General features: G+C 44.5%; 1 protein-coding gene across 2 annotated transcripts in view; it reads left to right on the top strand.

Moving 5' to 3' along the window:
- Positions 1-19,570, top strand: part of TIA1 (TIA1 cytotoxic granule associated RNA binding protein) — a 309,231-nt gene that overhangs the window by 63,135 nt on the left and 226,526 nt on the right. For both annotated transcript variants that reach the window (XM_069214209.1, XM_069214210.1), the window contains exons 3-7: positions 5,371-5,469; positions 6,716-6,770; positions 6,940-6,972; positions 7,961-8,048; positions 13,035-13,110. In XM_069214209.1, the coding sequence (XP_069070310.1) occupies positions 5,371-5,469; positions 6,716-6,770; positions 6,940-6,972; positions 7,961-8,048; positions 13,035-13,110 (351 nt within the window). The remainder of the gene's footprint in view (positions 1-5,370; positions 5,470-6,715; positions 6,771-6,939; positions 6,973-7,960; positions 8,049-13,034; positions 13,111-19,570) is intronic.

Here is a 19,570-nt window from a genome sequence, read left to right on the forward strand (position 1 = left end):
TCCCCCCTGAACCCCCACAGCGCCGCCTGCAGAGGGAATCCCGAGGCTTCCCCTGACCGCGACTCTTTGAACCTAAAGTCCCGACGCCTGGGAGAGACCCTGCACCCGCAGCCCCCAGGACCTGAAGGACCGGACTTTCACTGGAGAAGTGACCCCCAGGAGTCCCTCTCCCTTACCCAAGTGGAGGTTTCCCCGAGGAACCCCCCCCTTGCCTGCCTGCAGCGCTGAAGAGATCCCGAGATCTCTCATAGACTAACATTGCGAACCCGACGCTTGTTTCTACACTGCACCCGGCCGCCCCCGCGCCGCTGAGGGTGAATTTTCTGTGTGGACTTGTGTCCCCCCCGGTGCCCTACAAAACCCCCCTGGTCTGCACTCCGAAGACGCGGGTACTTATCTGCAAGCAGACCGGAACCGGGGCACCCCCTTCTCTCCATTCTAGCCTATGTGTTTTGGGCACCACTTTGAACTCTGCACCTGACCGGCCCTGAGCTGCTGGTGTGGTGACTTTGGGGTTGCTCTGAACCCCCAACGGTGGGCTACCTTGGACCAAGAACTGAACCCTGTAAGTGTCTTACTTACCTGGTAAAACTAACAAATACTTACCTCCCCTAGGAACTGTGAAAATTGCACTAAGTGTCCACTTTTAAAACAGCTATTTGTCAATAACTTGAAAAGTATACATGCAATTTTTATGATTTGAAGTTCCTAAAGTACTTACCTGCAATACCTTTCGAATGAGATATTACATGTAGAATTTGAACCTGTGGTTCTTAAAATAAACTAAGAAAATATATTTTTCTATATAAAAACCTATTGGCTGGATTTGTCTCTGAGTGTGTGTACCTCATTTATTGTCTATGTGTATGTACAACAAATGCTTAACACTACTCCTTGGATAAGCCTACTGCTCGACCACACTACCACAAAATAGAGCATTAGTATTATCTCTTTTTACCACTATTTTACCTCTAAGGGGAACCCTTGGACTCTGTGCATGCTATTCCTTACTTTGAAATAGCACATACAGAGCCAACTTCCTACACCCCTCTAGTAGGCCTTACAGCCCTAAGGCAGGGTGCACTATACCATAGGTGAGGGCACCAGTGCATGAGCACTGTGCCCCTACAGTGTCTAAGCAATACCTTAGACATTGTAAGTGCAGGGTAGCCATAAGAGTATATGGTCTGGGAGTCTGTTTTACACGAACTCCACAGCACCATAATGGCTACACTGAAAACTGGGAAGTTTGGTATCAAACTTCTCAGCACAATAAATGCACACTGATGCCAGTGTACATTTTATTGTAAAATACACCACAGAGGGCACCTTAGGAGGTGCCCCCTGAAACTTAACCGACTATCTGTGTAGGCTGACTGGTTCCAGCAGCCTGCCACACTAGAGACATGTTGCTGGCCCCATGGGGAGAGTGCCTTTGTCACTCTGAGGCCAGTAACAAAGCCTGCACTGGGTGGAGATGCTAACACCTCCCCCAGGCAGGAGCTGTAACACCTGGCGGTGAGCCTCAAAGGCTCACCCCTTTGTCACAGCACCGCAGGACACTCCAGCTTAGTGGAGTTGCCCGCCCCCTCCGGCCACGGCCCCCACTTTTGGCGGCAAGGCTGGAGGAAACAAAGAAAACAACAAGGAGGAGTCACTGGCCAGTCAGGACAGCCCCTAAGGATTCCTGAGCTGAAGTGACTAACTTTTAGAAATCCTCCATCTTGCAGATGGAGGATTCCCCCAATAGGATTAGGGATGTGACCCCCTCCCCTTGGGAGGGGGCACAAAGAGGGTGTACCCACCCTCAGGGCTAGTAGCCATTGGCTACTAACCCCCCAGACCTAAACACGCCCTTAAATTGAGTATTTAAGGGCTTCCCTGAACTTAAGATTTTAGATTCCTGCAGCTACAAGAAGGACTGCTGAGCTGAAAAACCCCTGCAGAGGAAGACCAGAAGACACCAACTGCCTTGGCCCCAGACTTACCGGCCTGTCTCCTGCCTTCCAAAGAAACCTGCTCCAGCGACGCTTTCCAAGGGACCAGCGACCTCTGAATCCTGAGGACTGCCCTGCTTCGAAAAAGACAAGAAACTCCAGAGGACAGTGGCACTGCTCCAAAAGAACTGCAACTTTGTTACAAGGAGCAGATTTAAAGACCCCTGCAACTCCCCGCAAGAAGCGTGAGACTTGCAACACTGCACCCGGCGACCCCGACTCGACTGGTGGAGAACCACCAACTCAGGGAGGACCCTCCGGCGACTCTTGGGGCTCCTGCTAGTGCCCAGGTGTAAGGAAATGCCTCCTTGGCATGGTTACCCCCTGACTTTTTGCCTTTGCTGATGCTATGTTTTGAATTGAAAGTGTGCTGAGGCCTGCTAACCAGGCCCCAGCACCAGTGTTCTTTCCCTAACCTGTACTTTTGATTCCACAATTGGCACACCCTGGCATCCAGGTAAGTCCCTTGTAACTGGTATCCCTGGTACCAAGGGCCCTGATGCCAGGGAAGGTCTCTAAGGGCTGCAGCATATCTTATGCCACCCTGGGGACCCCTCACTCAGCACAGACACACTGCTTGCCAGCTTGTGTGTGCTGGTGAGAACAAAACGAGTAAGTCGACATGGCACTCCCCTCAGGGTGCCATGCCAACCTCACACTGCCTATGCAGTATAGATAAGTCACCCCTCTAGTAGGCCTTACAGCCCTAAGGCAGGGTGCACTATACCATAGGTGAGGGCACCAGTGCATGAGCACTGTGCCCCTACAGTGTCTAAGCCAAACCTTAGACATTGTAAGTGCAGAGTAGCCATAAGAGTATATGACCTGGGAGTCGGTCAAACACGGACTCCACAGCACCATAATGGCTACACTGAAAACTGGGAAGTTTGGTATCAAACTTCTCAGCACAATAAATACAAACTGATGCCAGTGTACATTTTATTGTAAAATACACCCCAGAGGGCACCTTAGAGGTGCCCCCTGAAACCTAATCCAACCACCCGTGTAGGCTGACTGGTTCTAGCAGCCTGCCACACTCGAGACATGTTGCTGGCCACATGGGGAGAGTGCCTTTGTCACTCTGTGGCCTGTAACAAAGCCTGCACGGGGTGGAGATGCTATCACCTCCCCCAGGCAGGAGCTGTAACACCTGGCGGTGAGCCTCAAAGGCTTACCCCCTTTGTTCCAGCACCTCAGGGCACTCCAGCTAGTGGAGTTGCCCGCCCCCTCCGGCCACAGCCCCACTTTTGGCGGCAAGGCCGGAGGAGATAATGAGAATAACAAGGAGGAGTCACTGGCCAGTCAGGACAGCCCCTAAGGTGTCCTGAGCTGAAGTGACTCTAACTTTTAGCAATCCTCCATCTTGCAGATGGAGGATTCCTCCAATAGGGATAGGAATGTGACCCCCTCCCCTTGGGAGGAGGCACAAAGAGGGTGTACCCAATACAGGGCTAGTAGCCATTGGCTACTAACCCCCCCAGACCTACACACGCCCTTAAATTTAGTATTTAAGGTCTCCCCTGAACCTAAGAATTTAGATTCCTGCAACTTAAAGAAGAAGAGGACTGCTGAGCTGAAAAAACCCTGCAAAGAAGAAGACACCAACTGCTTTGGCCCCAGCCCTACCGGCCTGTCTCCCTCCTTCAGAAGAAAACTGCTCCAGCGACGCTTTCCCCAGGACCAGCGACCTCTGAATCCTCAGAGGACTGCCCTACTTCAAGAGGAACAAGAAACTCCCGAGGACAGCGGACCTGCTCCAAAAAGACTGCAACTTTGTTTCAGAGGAGCAGATTTAAAGACCCCTGCAATCCCCGCAAGAAGCGTGAGACTTGCAACACTGCACCTGGCGACCCCGACTCGACTGGTGGAGAACCAACACCTCAGGGAGGACCCTCCGGCGACTCCGAGACTGTGAGTAACCAAAGTTGTCCCCCCTGAGCCCCCACAGCGACGCCTGCAGAGGGAATCCCGAGGCTCCCCCTGACCGCGACTGCCTGACTCTAAAATCCCGACGGCTGGAAAAGACCCTGCACCCACAGCCCCCAGCACCTGAAGGAACGGAACTCCAGTGCAGGAGTGACCCCCAGGAGGCCCTCTCCCTTGCCCAGGTGGTGGCTACCCCGAGGAGCCCCCCCCCTTGCCTGTCTGCATCGCTGAAGAGAGCCCTTGGTCTCTCATTGACTCCTATTGAAAACCCAACGCGTGTTTGCACACTGCACCCGGCCGCCCCAGTGCCGCTGAGGGTGTACTTTTTGTGTGAGCTTGTGTCCGTCTCCCCCCCCCGGTGCCCTACAAAACCCCCCTGGTCTGCCCTCCGAAGACGCGGGTACTTACCTGCTGGCCGACTGGAACCGGGGCACCCACTTTTCTCCATTGAAGCCTATGCGTTTTGGGCACCTCTTTGACCTCTGCATCTGACCGGCCCTGAGCTGCTGGTGTGGTAACTTTGGGGTTGCTCTGAACCCCCAACGGTGGGCTACCTTGGACCCCAATTTGAACACCGTAGGTGGTTTACTTACCTGCAAGAACTAACATTACTTTACCTTCCCCAGGAACTGTGAAAATTGCACTGTGTCCACTTTTAAAACCGCTAAATGGGTTTTGTGTAAAAAGTATATATGCTATTGTGATTGTTCAAAGTTCCTAGAGTACATACCCGCAATACCTTTCAAATGAGATATTACATGTAGAATTTGAACCTGTGGTTCTTAAAATAAACTAAAAGTATATTTTTCTATAACAAAAACCTATTGGCCTGGAATTGTTTCTGAGTGTGTGTTCCTCATTTATTGCCTGTGTGTATGTACAACAAATGCTTAACACTACTCCTTTGATAAGCCTACTGCTCGACCACACTACCACAAAATAGAGCATTAGTATTCTCTTTTTGCCACTATCTTACCTCTAAGGGGAACCCTTGGACTCTGTGCATACTATTCCTTACTTTGAAATAGTGCATACAGAGCCAACTTCCTACACTACCCATCCCCAGTAAGGATTGCCTTGTTACACAATAGTATTTTTGACAGGGGTGTCTGAAATTTGAAGTTTGTAAAGGTTCCAGGTACAGTCGACCCCTTATTTGTTAGTTTTCCCCTTCATAGAACTCTGTGCTGCTTTGGGGAGGAGCGAGAATAGGCTGTGCTGAGGGTGCTCTGCTTTTAGATGGCTAGGCATTGCCATGGGCTAATTGCTGAGCCACACAATTTGGCTCAAACCTAGTTTCTTTCTTTGTTGGCTTAACCAAGTTAACTTTATACTAGTCTTGAGTCGTTCAATGGTATTTTAATTTGTATGAGTTCTTTGGAGTTGATAGAGAATATTTTGTCAAGTGTGCCATAGATGGTTGACTGGTTGTTGTTTGTTCATGCAGACGGCGGGCAATGATCCATACTGTTTTGTGGAGTTCTACGAACACAGACATGCAGCTGCATCGTTGGCTGCAATGAATGGCCGGAAGATCATGGGTAAGGTAAGCTATCCAGTCTAAAGAGTGAGGAGGAGCACCATGTGATAAGAACACAAGCACAAATAGATTTTTAAAACAAACAAAGACAGGAATCTGGATTTTCTTCGGTAAGCAGCAGTGGTTGAACTAAGTGCATGCAGCATGGTAAGTGGTTCTTTGCCTATAGCTCTGTATACAGAGAATGAACCGTGTTGCAGAATGAACGCATAACGTAGGGGATTCTTTAGCCTCCTCTTTGGGGTCTGACCCCACTGTAGTTCATCAATCATTATTGTACTTATGCCTCAAAGTGGTGGTGTTTTCTCTTTATTTTAAAGAAATGTTCTTTGTCACAATGCTTTTTCAGTAGAAAACACTTTCAGTAGAAGAGGTGTTGAGTGCTCCTGACAGTAAGTTTTTATTTCCACCTAATCTACATTTAGGATAGACAAATGAGAAATGTCTTGCCAATGATTTCAAAGTGCTTAGGCTGTTCTTAGGCATTTACTATTTCAGTTCTGGCAAGTCCCCCCTGGGAGCCATGGCACAATCCGAAACCATCTTCTGATTCTGTGAGCACTGGCACTAGTTTTGTGCTAGGTTCCCTTGCATGTTTGAATCTAAACTGAATAGCTACTGTTTGGAAATAAAAAAAAAGTCGCCACTTGCAGCAGTACTAGCAGATGTACTAGAAACGAAGCTAAACATGTTGGAGTTGCACTTTGCATTTATGTGGGATCTATGCTTGAAGCACTATGTTTAATTCACTGCCATTTATCACATACAGGGCATGAATAGTGTGATCGCCCTATGTTCAGAAGGCACCTTTTGAGTAGCCTAGGACTGCTTTCTGATACAGGAATTAAGTGTAGGGATTACACTTCTCTCAAATTTGACCAATAAGTAAACCAGGTAACTATTGCTGTGAGCCGCATTATTGGCAACCTCATTATTTTGATTACTTTTTTGATTAATTAAAATGTTCATAAGACCACCTATCTGAGATGAACAGCCATCTAAAAGCAAATTCACCTTCCCAGATAGCTCCAAATGTGTAATAGTTCAGTGTTCTTGAGCGACTTAATCAACATTGTCTGATTAACAATTTTGGTTTCTAAATTATGCTGTAATTTGTACCTGGTTTTACACGGTAAGTCTGAGAGTAGGACAGACCAGTGGCTGAATGTTGGGAATGGGTTTGGGGGCTTACACTAAGTAAATTACATGATTTTTTTTTCTCTTGAGTATAACTCTGACAAATTGTTTGTAGGAGGTCAAAGTAAACTGGGCTACAACTCCCAGCAGCCAGAAAAAAGACACAAGCAGTAAGTGCATGTTACTTTTTTTTCTACTTTTTGAAATAATTGAACTAAATTTAAAGTCTTTTAATGAGAATTCAATGTATTATCAGTAAAGCTTTGATCATAAGCCTAAGATGATATTTCATGTGTTTATGCTAATAAATTTAAGAACAAATTTAATCTTTATCATCAGGTAGTACCGTTGTCAGCACACTGCGTTCACAAGGTAATTCTTTTTAAACATACAAATGAAATCACAAAGGTGTTCACTAACAGGTTGCAACTGGTTTGTGTGTATGGCGCAGGCCCTCTCTTTCCCCAGCAAGCATGGGTATCGTCCACATCAATTTTGCTGCCAGATGGCTTTGTTTAAAGCTGTTTGTAAAGACCCTCCCCTGCCACCGCCCAAATCCCCCCCCCCCTGAAAAAAAGTGCCTATTTGGTACTTGCCTTGGCAATCCATTCTGTAATCTAGAGGGTGAGGTGTGCTTCCATCTAATATTGTTCTTTCTCTGGTGTGGACAATTCAGAGTCTTGGTTGTCCTAAAGCCTTTTCCTGATAATAAAGCAGCATTAAAAGATGGAATACCCACAGCTGTTGGGCTGTATTTGAATGATATTTTAAATTTTCCTCTTGAACGGTGGCTAGCAATGCATAATCCTTTAAGCCAGACTCTGTTCTAGCAAACTTTATGGGGATTTGCAATCACGCTGTACACTTTTTTTAATTTACCTGCCTTTGTTCACTGGTATATGCTCTGCTTTAGGTGGCACTTTTAATACTCTGTCAAGGCATTCACTCTTATGGACTGTTAGTTGGGGCTTATTTTACATTTTAAAGAGACACAAAGCATTTGTAACATAGACTGAATGACTAACCCTGACTCAATCTCGCTTTGATACTTGGATATGGTTTAGAATGCCACTGGTCTGTTTTATAGGCGATACCCATGTTAACTTGGTATCTGTGGGATATTTTTTGTCTTTATGAAAAATGTCTTATGATTTCAAATTAAAATGAATAGTACAGATTTGATGGGGATGGGTTATATGTTGCTGTTAGATGTAAGTTATTATGTGCACTTATGATTTGTGTGGTGCAGCCATATACGCACAAGGTTAATCAAATTGTAGATTTTTTGCATTGTGAAGTAATTGTCCAGGATATTACATAGTGACATTTTTCTCCTTTTGTTCCCTGCCCTCCTCCTAAGATCACTTCCATGTCTTTGTTGGAGATCTAAGTCCTGAAATTTCAACAGAAGACATTAAAGCAGCTTTCGCGCCATTTGGAAGAATATCGTAAGTTGTTTATTGAGAAGGAATAGTTTAATTTTTTTCATTTAAGCAGCTGAATATTAATTTTGCTAGCTTACATCCTGATGAGAAATTTTGCATTTGGAGTAAATAGTGAGGCATTGTTGGTATTATTTGGTATATTTAACTATGCTTGGATAGTAGATGTGTGGGCTGCCATGATAGTCTTTTGATGGCAACTTATTTTTTTTTTCTTCTAATGCATACCAAAATTAATTACTTAGGCAGTCTTACAGTTTCAAACCATCCAAATAGGGTAAACGTGAAAGATTTATGTGTAAGTAATGTAGGGACTGGCTTTATAGTTGGGCTGGAGAGTCATATGTTAAGACAACAAGCTTTTGGGGAACGGTTTATTGTAGTGTTACAAGAAGCTGGGATGTTGCCCACAGATCCTGCCTACAGCTCGTACTGATATTTGATTTTAATAAAATATGTAACGCAGCTTTATCTATACTGTGAGTCACTATAGTAGGACAGTGATTAAAAGTACCTATGCATGTACAGTCTGAGTAAGCAGTGTGGCATCTAGGATTGTTGCTCTTTCTAAAATGAGTGCTTAAAACGTACAAATTCAGTAAATGTCACAAAAGAAAATTGGAATTGGAATGTACTGTATTCTGGTTAGTAAACTCAGGTCGTCATTAAATGGCTTAATAGTTTCCAAATAATTTCTAAAATACTTGTGATTGATACTTTTCTTTGAAACAACATAGTTATCCATATCTTTTTGTGTCACAAATGGCATCAGACTGTGTCCTGGGGGTATGCCGTTAGTCTTTTTTGCCGTGCATTTAATTGCAAAAAGGACCAGTAATGGACGGAATGCTGAGCAGCGTCAAAGATTCATCCCTTTTAATCCATAGTTTTTGTTGCTCACCGTGCCATTCCAGTTTGGACCCAGCCTTATGCAATTCAGTCTTGACCCTGCTCCCAATGTAACAAACCAGCCCGAACTGCCAGCTAAGGTGTTCTATCTGAGACCATGTTAGACTTTTGAATAGCCACAAATTGATACGTGAGAGTCCCAGACTTCTCTTGTTTTGAGTGTTTTTTCTTTATATTTGTGTGTGCAGAATAGCTCGAGTCATACTCGTGATGGACAACCTCCTTGAAAAGTATATTTTTTCACCTTTCCATACGTTCTACTGGAATAGAAGCAATTTGCAATGGTGTGTGTGTATATGTATGTATATATATGTGTGTGTATATATGTATATGTATGTGTCTGTATGTGTATGTATATGTGTGTGTGTGTGTGTATATATATATATATATATGCGCGCACACACACACACACACACACACACACAAAACTTGGAATACAGACCACAACCAGTGTTGCTCCTGTGTGTAAGATTTTTTTTTTTAAAAGGCTAAATGACTAGTGTGGCAGCAGCAAATTGTGGTCTTTCAGCTAGTTTTCAAGGACTGAACGAATGGTTTGTGGATAACCCTGAAATATTCGAGGATGACAACCTCGTTGTTTTTTGGTGGTGGGGGGGGGCAGGGGGGGTAAGAATACCTTTGTATTCTCTCATTGTCCTGACTAGTCATCAGTTTGTGTGCAAGTGGGTTCCCAAAAGGAATGTGAGCAGCTCATAAAAGCTATACATGCTTAACAAATAATTATTCTATTGAAACTGTTCAGGCAGATGCTGCCATAGGTTCCAGAAATGTAACTTGGCTGCTGTATTTTTAGGTTGAGCGGCAAAAGCTTTGACCTGTTAATATTTTGGGCTTTTAACCACGCCAACTCACGCTAGTCACTTTCACTCGTTTGTGGGCTTGCCTTTCAAAAATCGTGTATCATTGGTTAATTCTTTACGTTTACCCCTTCTTGGGGTGACTTTAACGCCTTGCAAACTGACCCTGTTTCATGGATAATCGCAACATTGCCGAAATGTTTGAATGTGAGCAAACATTTTTATTTTTTTATTTTTTTTGTACCTCTGGCTCTCCTCCTCGCTCATGGTGCTTTGAGTTGGCTCACTTTTGTCAACTAATGTTTTACTTTTCATTTTCGATTTATGTGGCAAGAAAAGCAACGCCAATAGCTCTAACTGGAGCAAATGCTGGACCAATTGCATTGCAAATGCTTGTTTAAAATCTAGGAAGCCTTCTGTGTGTTCAGTGTCAATTGTGTGTATGCGGAAGTATGCCTATTCACAGGTGCGTAGCCTTATAAATCTATATGTAGATGTCAAACCAGTGCTGTGCATCTTTTCCATTTTAGGCAGCCGCAAGGTTTCTTTGAAGAAGGATTTTATTCTTAAAGACCCCAATTTAACTTGTACCTCTGGTATACAAATGAATACATGAAGTAATTTTTAAAATTCTGCATTACGATCTTTCTGTGCGCTGCTCCCTTTCAGTATCCTCTAAGATTAGTATTACTTGCACTCCTGGGAATTACCGGTGTGTTACATTCAGATTTTTTTCATGAAAATTACTTATTCACTTTCTTCTGTGAGGGGAAATGGAGCAGGGTTCCTTGCACCATTTCATTTGGAGTCCTGTGAGCCTTCCAGGTCTCATCACCATGAATGTGATATCTACTATCTTTTTTTTTATTTAGATTATGTATTTCACAGTATGTATAAAATATTAAAGCCTCGTACATGTGTTGACAAGGCGATCCAAATTGTGGTAGTGTGTGACAAAGATGGTCATGGAATGTGATCATGGCAAGGGACAGTAAAGTTCATTGATTTGCAGGGACGGCTGTGAAATTGAAATAGTGAGGGACATGTTGAAGATCATCTGAAAGCTGTAGCAAATATATCCTTAACTATTGTTATGGATTGCCCCACACATTTTACCTAGCCTGTAATAACGACGCTTGGAAAAAGGTATTTAAGCATGAGCTTAAACAGCTAAGTGACTACTAACAAAGCACCGGACAGTAAAGCGTGGAAAACGGGTTTAAAAATACATATACATATAGTAAAGGCAACTCAAAGTACTTGATTCTGTGAAAGTCAAAAGGACTGGATGGACTATTAACAATAATCTTTTAGAAAATCTATTGGTTCTCAGAGTGGGGGGGAGTTTTGCATGTTCAGTCTGTTGTTTTGCTTTGCTCTCTGGACGGAAGTAGGCATTTGTTGTGTTTTGTGGTAAGTAAAGAGTAAGTGTTTCTAATATTTAGATATTTGAAAGCAAGCATATTTGTTGTCAGAGAAGAGCAAGTTTTGTTTCTCAGGCAATTTGTAGCATGTGCCCAATGCCACCTGTGAACATTTAAATTTATATTAGCCCTGCAGCACATAAAGGGGAAAAAAGGGTGAACTGTTTAGGGCTTTCAGAAATGTGTTGAGTGGTGTTTAAGCAGGGGTGGGAGAGGTTTCGAGAACTGGCTTACAGAGACTTAAGCAACAACATTCTCCTGCCGAGGCTTGTTCATTTGCGTTATTTCTTTTCCTGACTAAATTGTGGTACATTTTTCTCTCACCATTTGCTTTCAATACTTTCCCCGAAGATAATAAGGTTTAAAAATAAAGCATATTGAGGATAATTACCTTACTAACTTTGCTGTCGGCCCCACCTATGTTACCTTGACTTTCACACGTCACTGTTAACTTTTTTATTTCTTGGATTACAACTGCTAGAAAGTAGCTGTTAGTATCAAGGCTCAATCTTTTCCTCGTTGGATATTTTCAGATCAGTTGATGGCAGAGTATAATCTGTACAATAGTTTTTCACTAAGACTTCACTTGCCCTTTTATTCATTGATCAAGTAAAGGGAACTCAAGGCAGTAGTTGCTTTGCTCTCATCGTTTGTTTTGCAAGCCTCTCCACTATTTGGTAGAGCTTTCTTTATTGGAGTTCTTAGAATCTACAAGGGGTGGGAAGCTTTATGCATTTTTTTTTTTTTTTAAAGTACTAATGTCCTGGTAAATTAGTTTGCATTTTCATCACATATTGTACTTGAATGTGTTCAGTAGTCTTAAAGAAAAACGGCGTTCTCATCTGATTTCAATAAAACTTATGGGTTGTGTGTATGTGCTATGTCACCTTTGCTAGATTGTGAGCAAATTGCCTGAGAAACATTTTTTTAAACATTCCCGTTTTCCGCAATAAATGGATTAAGCTTTTGCTTGGGATTTTTATTCGGTCACCAATAATGGGGCTCTGGTTATTTTGCAGAGTGTCTGAAGAATGGACAGCAATTCCCTGGCTAACTACAAGCTACACATCACAGTAGATAAATGTTGTAGTTTTTCTTACTATTTTTTTACTTCTATGAATCTGTTTTTTTCTCTTGTAGTTTCCATTCAGACCTGTATTATTCCTGTTTTTTAAACAGTCTTTGAAAACTCTTCCTTAGTTGATAGTTTAAAAGCCGTAAGTGTTTCAGTGTTACGTTTCTTCCATACTGCAACCATTTCTGAAAATGTCCAATTTCTCAAAATTTACAGCTGCCCAGTCCAAAATGGGGGTAACGAATTGTCCTGAGAAATTAACAGAAAAGAATTCAGTTAACAGGCGACGTATGCCTTTTCATTCCTATTTTTTATATTTTTTCTACTTTATCTTTTTAATGAGAAGGTAGAATGTGTTCGCAAATAGCAAGTTGTATTATTGCATGGTTGAAGAGCCATTCTTTTATTATGCTAGATACCTGTAAGTGGCCGTGATTCTTTTGAATAGCTGCTTTGACCATGCTTATTGTTAACATTATATAAAAGCAGTGTGGGGACTGAAAACCAACCATAGTAAAATGATGAATGTTCTGTACAAAATACAGATTGCATGTTTCCAAAAATGTAATTTTAAAAAGTTCCGCTACATAAACTCATAGTGAGCTTAAACAGTGAAACTTGCTTTAAACATTTTGCTGGAGATTTACATTAAAGGTGAGAGCAAAGTGCTGTTGTGTGTATGTGTTTGTGTGTGAGTCAAATCGCATTTTTCATTGTTTTGCTAAGTACTGTGTTTTCTAAGCTAATGCTAACTTGTTTTCTTTAGCGATGCGCGGGTAGTGAAAGATATGGCCACGGGGAAGTCTAAAGGTTATGGCTTTGTCTCCTTCTTTAATAAATGGGTAAGTAGATTTTTTTAACTTGTTTTTTTGTGTAATTTGCAATGCTGTAATACAGAAAAGCTAAATTTGCCGATATATCCATGATGTGATTTCCTTTAGTATTCTGGAATACTAAAATATTTGATCTTTTTGTTAATCTATCCAGTTGCCTTTAAAAATAAGTATTTGCTTTTAAGAAGGAAATGTTTGTAGAAGTGGAATTTTGAGCTATATAGGTCACCAGACTGCTCTAGAGGCCACTATAGTCTTTCTGTTCTGCGTTTTGAGTATTTTTCCATCTCTAATGAATTTCGTGTATTTCAAAAAGAATGAAGCACTGTTAAGACTACTGCTTTCGAGTAGTATCTTTCATTCTTACCCCTTGTACCACTCTGGAATTTTTTTTTTATTAACTGTTTTTATTACATTTAGAAACAGAACCAACAAACAATACAGAGCAATGCGTATCAGTGCAAGTTATTACAGAATCTGTTTGATCACTTTCCTGACGGATGGAGCAAGCATGCAATCCGGCCCAGGGCCTATGGCACCTACTGTAGCAGCAAATTCCCTCCACCTTCCCACCCGGAGAGGATCCACATGAAACCAATCCATACATATCTCATGAATAGCCTAGTTGCTGTCCCTACACAGTTGGTTGTCACTTCTCTAATCAAGGCAAGGTTAATGTAATCAATCATCCTCATCCGTACTCCCCTCCGTACTTAACTCTTCCACCCCAGTGAACTGTTCCAGCATTGTCCCCCATGCAATCACATCTGTTAGTTGCCCCCTCCTCGCTGAGTGTCCTCAGCATATATTGTTCTTCAGCAGCTCCTCATTCCATTAAGTCTCGGATCCAACAAGGGATGGAGGGGCTCCTGGCACTCATCCAGCCAATGGCCATAGTACGCTTGGCCAACACCAGGGCCAATTGTGTGAGCTTATACAGGATGCTCCTACCCTGAGGTGTTCTCACCACCCCTAAAAGGCATATCACAGGCCTTACTTCTAGCCCCAGTCCCGTTACCTCCTCTACCTTCCCAACCACCTCCCACCAGTATGGGTGCACCATCTTCAGGACCAAGCCAGGTGCAGAAAGGAAGCATTGAACATGTCATACCTGGGACACCCAGCCCTTTTTGTTGGGTCAATCCTATTAAGGCTATCAGGTGTGAAGTATGCCCTGTGCACAAAGTTGAAATGTAATAACTTAAACCTATTGTTGTAGGACACCGTATGCACTGGCAATAATGCTGTTGTCCAATATACGTCCTCCATGAGGGCCCCCAGTTCATGTTCCTAGGCACTGCGAGCAACACTCATTACACCCGGTTGATCATCCCGAAGGGCTTTGCAAAACAGAGTGATCAGATGGGTCTCTTCACCCCAATTCAGTAGCCCATCCAACACCATTGATGCTGAAGATGCCACTGGGAAACTACACCAGATCTCCCTCCCATATTGTAGAAACTGACCGGAACCCAATCCAAATGTGTCCAGGAATGAGATAAACTCCCCATTGGGGTAAAGATCCCCCTCCACTTCACATCCTCCCAGACTTGCATTGACATTAAATTGTCCATGTCCCTAAAGAGGGCTAAATCCCAAATCTTTAATTCTCTCTCAAACTGGGCACGCCAAAGGACTTTCCTGACCACCTGCTCCCAAATTCCAGCAGTAGTCTTCGGCTTTCTGACATCAATAGATGCGCCAACTCCCTATCGCCCAGCATTCCTGCTAATTTTCTCTTCTCCCAGTTTTCCAACTCAGTCATCCATTTTACAGTGTGCGCAGTGTAATAATAACTTATATTGGGAATTGCCAGTCCTCCCTCCGCTGTGTGCCTCTGCAATGTCAACAATGCCATCCTATTACAAAGCCCAGCCCACACCAGTGAAATCAACAAGCTGTCTAGATGTTTAAAGAGCAGATAGCGGAAACGGAGTTCTAAACCAGATAAAGACACTGCAGCAGAAACACCATCTTAGCGCCAGCTGCCCTCCCGATCACCAAAAGAGGTAGTCTGTCCCAAAACAGAACTGAGCGCTCAAGGCCGGGCACTACTCGTTCCACATTGATTCTCATGCGCCGCCACAGTGAGTAACCCAAATAACTAAGGGCGAGATGTATCAAAGGGATTTACCCATTCTAGGTCTATGGGAAAACGTGTTGGTACATATGGCCCTGAATAGCGAAAGCTTTCAAACTCCCACCTAAGCACCACCTCCGGTAACTCCTCCTAGGGGGAACCACCGAGAGAACCCAACGGGAACAAAGTGATTTCTTACTATTCACCTGGAGGCCAGACACAGCCCCAAAAGCCTCCAACAGCTACAACAACACAGGCACCTAAGCACTGGGCTCAAGAAGATATACCAGCGCATCCGCTGCAAATAGGGAAACAATGTGGGTGGTCAGCCCTGTCTGGTTTCCCTGCCAGTCACCCAGGATTCTGAGAGCTCGTCTCCCACCCACACGCAGAAGGTGTAGTATATAGCAGCTTCACCCATACACAAAACTGTGGGATGAACCCCATACTGCCTGGCACCACCAGAAGGTAGCCCCATTCCACTGTGTCAAAGGCCTTCTCCAGGTCCAATGACACTAGCACCAATTCATCCTCCTCACCCTCAGTTTCATGCAGCACATAAGTCAAGCAACGTAGGTTGTAAGTTGTGCTACGACTGAGAATACAACTGCATTGATCTTCATGCGTCAAGCTCCGGATTACTACTCCAGAGCAGAGTAGCCAGTATCTTACACATGATCTTCGCATCACTGTTCAACATAGTAAGCGGGCGATAGGTGGAGGGATCACTGGGATCCCCCTGTGTTTTCTTGCAGAAGAAGGGGAAACGCCCGATACAGCTCAATGGGGAACCCATATCGCTCCCCTCTCAGCCCCCGTGACCTTGATTTAGTCATTGCCGCCTCAAGGGTCTCCCTACACTCTGAACTGAACTGCAGTAACCCCCTAAATCATCATAGGGTTAGGATTGTGACCCCCTCCCCTTGGGAGGAGGCACAAAGAGGGTGTACCCACCCTCAGGGCTAGTAGCCATTGGCTACTAACCTCCCAGACCTAAACACGCCCTTAAATTTAGTATTTAAGGGCTACCCTGAACCCTAGAAAATTAGATTCCTGCAACTACAAGAAGGACTGCCTAGCTGAAAACCCCTGCAGAGGAAGACCAGAAGACCACAACTGCCTTGGCTCCAGAAACTCACCGGCCTGTCTCCTGCCTTCCAAAGATCCTGCTCCAGCGACGCCTTCCAAAGGGACCAGCGACCTAGACATCCTCTGAGGACTGCCCCTGCTTCGAAAAGACAAGAAACTCCCGAGGACAGCGGACCTGCTCCAAGAAAGGCTGCAACTTTGTTTCCAGCAGCCTTGAAAGAACCCTGCAAGCTCCCCGCAAGAAGCGTGAGACTTGCAACACTGCACCCGGCGACCCCGACTCGGCTGGTGGAGATCCAACACCTCAGGAGGGACCCCAGGACTACTCTGATACTGTGAGTACCAAAACCTGTCCCCCCTGAGCCCCCCACAGCGCCGCCTGCAGAGGGAATCCCGAGGCTTCCCCTGACCGCGACTCTTTGAATCCTAAGTCCCGACGCCTGGGAGAGACCCTGCACCCGCAGCCCCCAGGACCGGAAGGACCGGACTTTCACTGGAGAAGTGACCCCCAGGAGTCCCTCTCCCTTGCCCAAGTGGAGGTTTCCCCGAGGAACCCCCCCCTTGCCTGCCTGCAGCGCTGAAGAGATCCCGAGATCTCTCATAGACTAACATTGCGAACCCGACGCTTGTTTCTACACTGCACCCGGCCGCCCCCGCGCTGCTGAGGGTGAAATTTCTGTGTGGGCTTGTGTCCCCCCCGGTGCCCTACAAAACCCCCCTGGTCTGCCCTCCGAAGACGCGGGTACTTACCTGCAAGCAGACCGGAACCGGGGCACCCCCTTCTCTCCATTCTAGCCTATGTGTTTTGGGCACCACTTTGAACTCTGCACCTGACCGGCCCTGAGCTGCTGGTGTGGTGACTTTGGGGTTGCTCTGAACCCCCAACGGTGGGCTACCTTGGACCAAGAACTGAACCCTGTAAGTGTCGTACTTACCTGGTAAAACTAACAAAAACTTACCTCCCCCAGGAACTGTGAAAATTGCACTAAGTGTCCACTTTTAAAGTAGCTATTTGTCAATAACTTGAAAAGTATACATGCAATTGAAATGATTCAAAGTTCCTAATGTACTTACCTGCAATACCTTTCAAACAAGATATTACATGTTAAATTTGAACCTGTGGTTCTTAAAATAAACTAAGAAAAGATATTTTTCTATACAAAAACCTATTGGCTGGATTTGTCTCTGAGTGTGTGTACCTCATTTACTGTCTATGTGTATGTACAACAAATGCTTAACACTACTCCTTGGATAAGCCTACTGCTCGACCACACTACCACAAAATAGAGCATTAGTATTATCTATTTTTACCACTATTTTACCTCTAAGGGGAACCCTTGGACTCTGTGCATGCTATTCCTTACTTTGAAATAGCACATACAGAGCCAACTTCCTACAGGTGCCCTCTGTGGTGTATTTTACAATAAAATGTACACTGGCATCAGTGTGCATTTATTGTGCTGAGAAGTTTGATACCAAACTTCCCAGTTTTCAGTGTAGCCATTATGGTGCTGTGGAGTTCGTGTTTGACAAACTCCCAGACCATATACTCTTATGGCTACCCTGCACTTACAATGTCTAAGGTTTTGTTTAGACACTGTAGGGGTACCATGCTCATGCACTGGTACCCTCACCTATGGTATAGTGCACCCTGCCTTAGGGCTGTAAGGCCTGCTAGAGGGGTGACTGACCTATACTTGCATAGGCAGTGAGAGGCTGGCATGGCACCCTGAGGGGAGTGCCATGTCGACTTACTCGTTTTGTTCTCACTAGCACACACAAGCTGGCAAGCAGTGTGTCTGTGCTGAGTGAGAGGTCTCCAGGGTGGCATAAGACATGCTGCAGCCCTTAGAGACCTTCCTTGGCATCAGGGCCCTTGGTACTAGAAGTACCAGTTACAAGGGACTTATCTGGATGCCAGGGTCTGCCAATTGTGGATACAAAAGTACAGGTTAGGGAAAGAACACTGGTGCTGGGGCCTGGTTAGCAGGCCTCAGCACACTTTCAATTGTAAACATAGCATCAGCAAAGGCAAAAAGTCAGGGGGCAACCATGCCAAGGAGGCATTTCCTTACAATTATCTAAACAAACAGGGGGGCACACACTCAACGCAGTTGAGTCTTCTAGCACAGAAAATATGGCGATGGGCAATTCACAACCACATTCGCCTAATAGCGCAGTTCATTCCAGGGATCCAGAATCAACTTGCAGACAATCTCTCTCGAGATCACCAACAAGTCCACGAATGGGAAATTCACCCCCAAGTTTAAAACACTTACTTCAGACTCTGGGGAACACCTCAAATAGACTTGTTTGCAACAAGAGAGAACGCAAAATGCCAAAACTTCGCATCCAGATACCCACACAGGCAGTCCCAAGGCAATGCCCTATGGATGAACTGGTCAGGGATATTTGCCTACGCTTTTCCTCCTCTCCCTCTCCTTCCTTATCTGGTAAACAAATTGAGTCAAAACAAACTCAAACTCATTTTAATAGCACCAACTTGGGCAATGCAACCCTGGTACACAACACTGCTAGACCTATCAGTAGTACCCCACATCAAATTGCCCAACAGGCCGGATCTGTTAACACAACACAACCGACAGATCAGACATCCAGATCCAGCATCGCTGAATCTAGCAATCTGGCTCCTGAAATCCTAGAATTCGGACACTTACAACTTACCCAAGAATGTATGGAAGTCATAAAGCAAGCCAGAAGGCCGTCCACTAGGCACTGCTATGCAAGTAAATGGAAGATGTTTGTCTGTTACTGCCATCATAATCAGATCCTACCTATACACGCAACTCCAAAGGATGTAGTGGGTTACTTGCTTCACTTACAGAAATCTAGCCTAGCCTTCTCTTCCATTAAAATACACCTTGCGGCAATATCTGCATACCTGCAGACTACCTATTCAACTTCCCTATATAGGATACCAGTCATTAAAGCATTCATGGAAGGGCTTAAAAGAATTATACCACCAAGAACACCACCTGTTCCTTCATGGAACTTAAATGTTGTCTTAACAAGACTCATGGGTCCACCTTTTGAACCCATGCACTCTTGCGAAATACAGTTCCTCACCTGGAAGGTTGCATTTCTCATCGCCATTACATCTCTAAGAAGAGTAAGCGAAATTCAGGCGTTTACAATACAAGAACCTTTTATACAACTACACAAAAATAAAGTCGTCCTAAGGACTAATCCTAAATTTTTACCAAAGGTTATTTCACCGTTCCACCTAAATCAAACAGTGGAACTACCAGTGTTCTTCCCACAGCCAGATTCCGTAGCTGA

Source organism: Pleurodeles waltl, chromosome 11, assembly GCF_031143425.1.
Source record: "Pleurodeles waltl isolate 20211129_DDA chromosome 11, aPleWal1.hap1.20221129, whole genome shotgun sequence".
Classification (NCBI taxonomy): Eukaryota; Metazoa; Chordata; class Amphibia; order Caudata; family Salamandridae; genus Pleurodeles; species Pleurodeles waltl.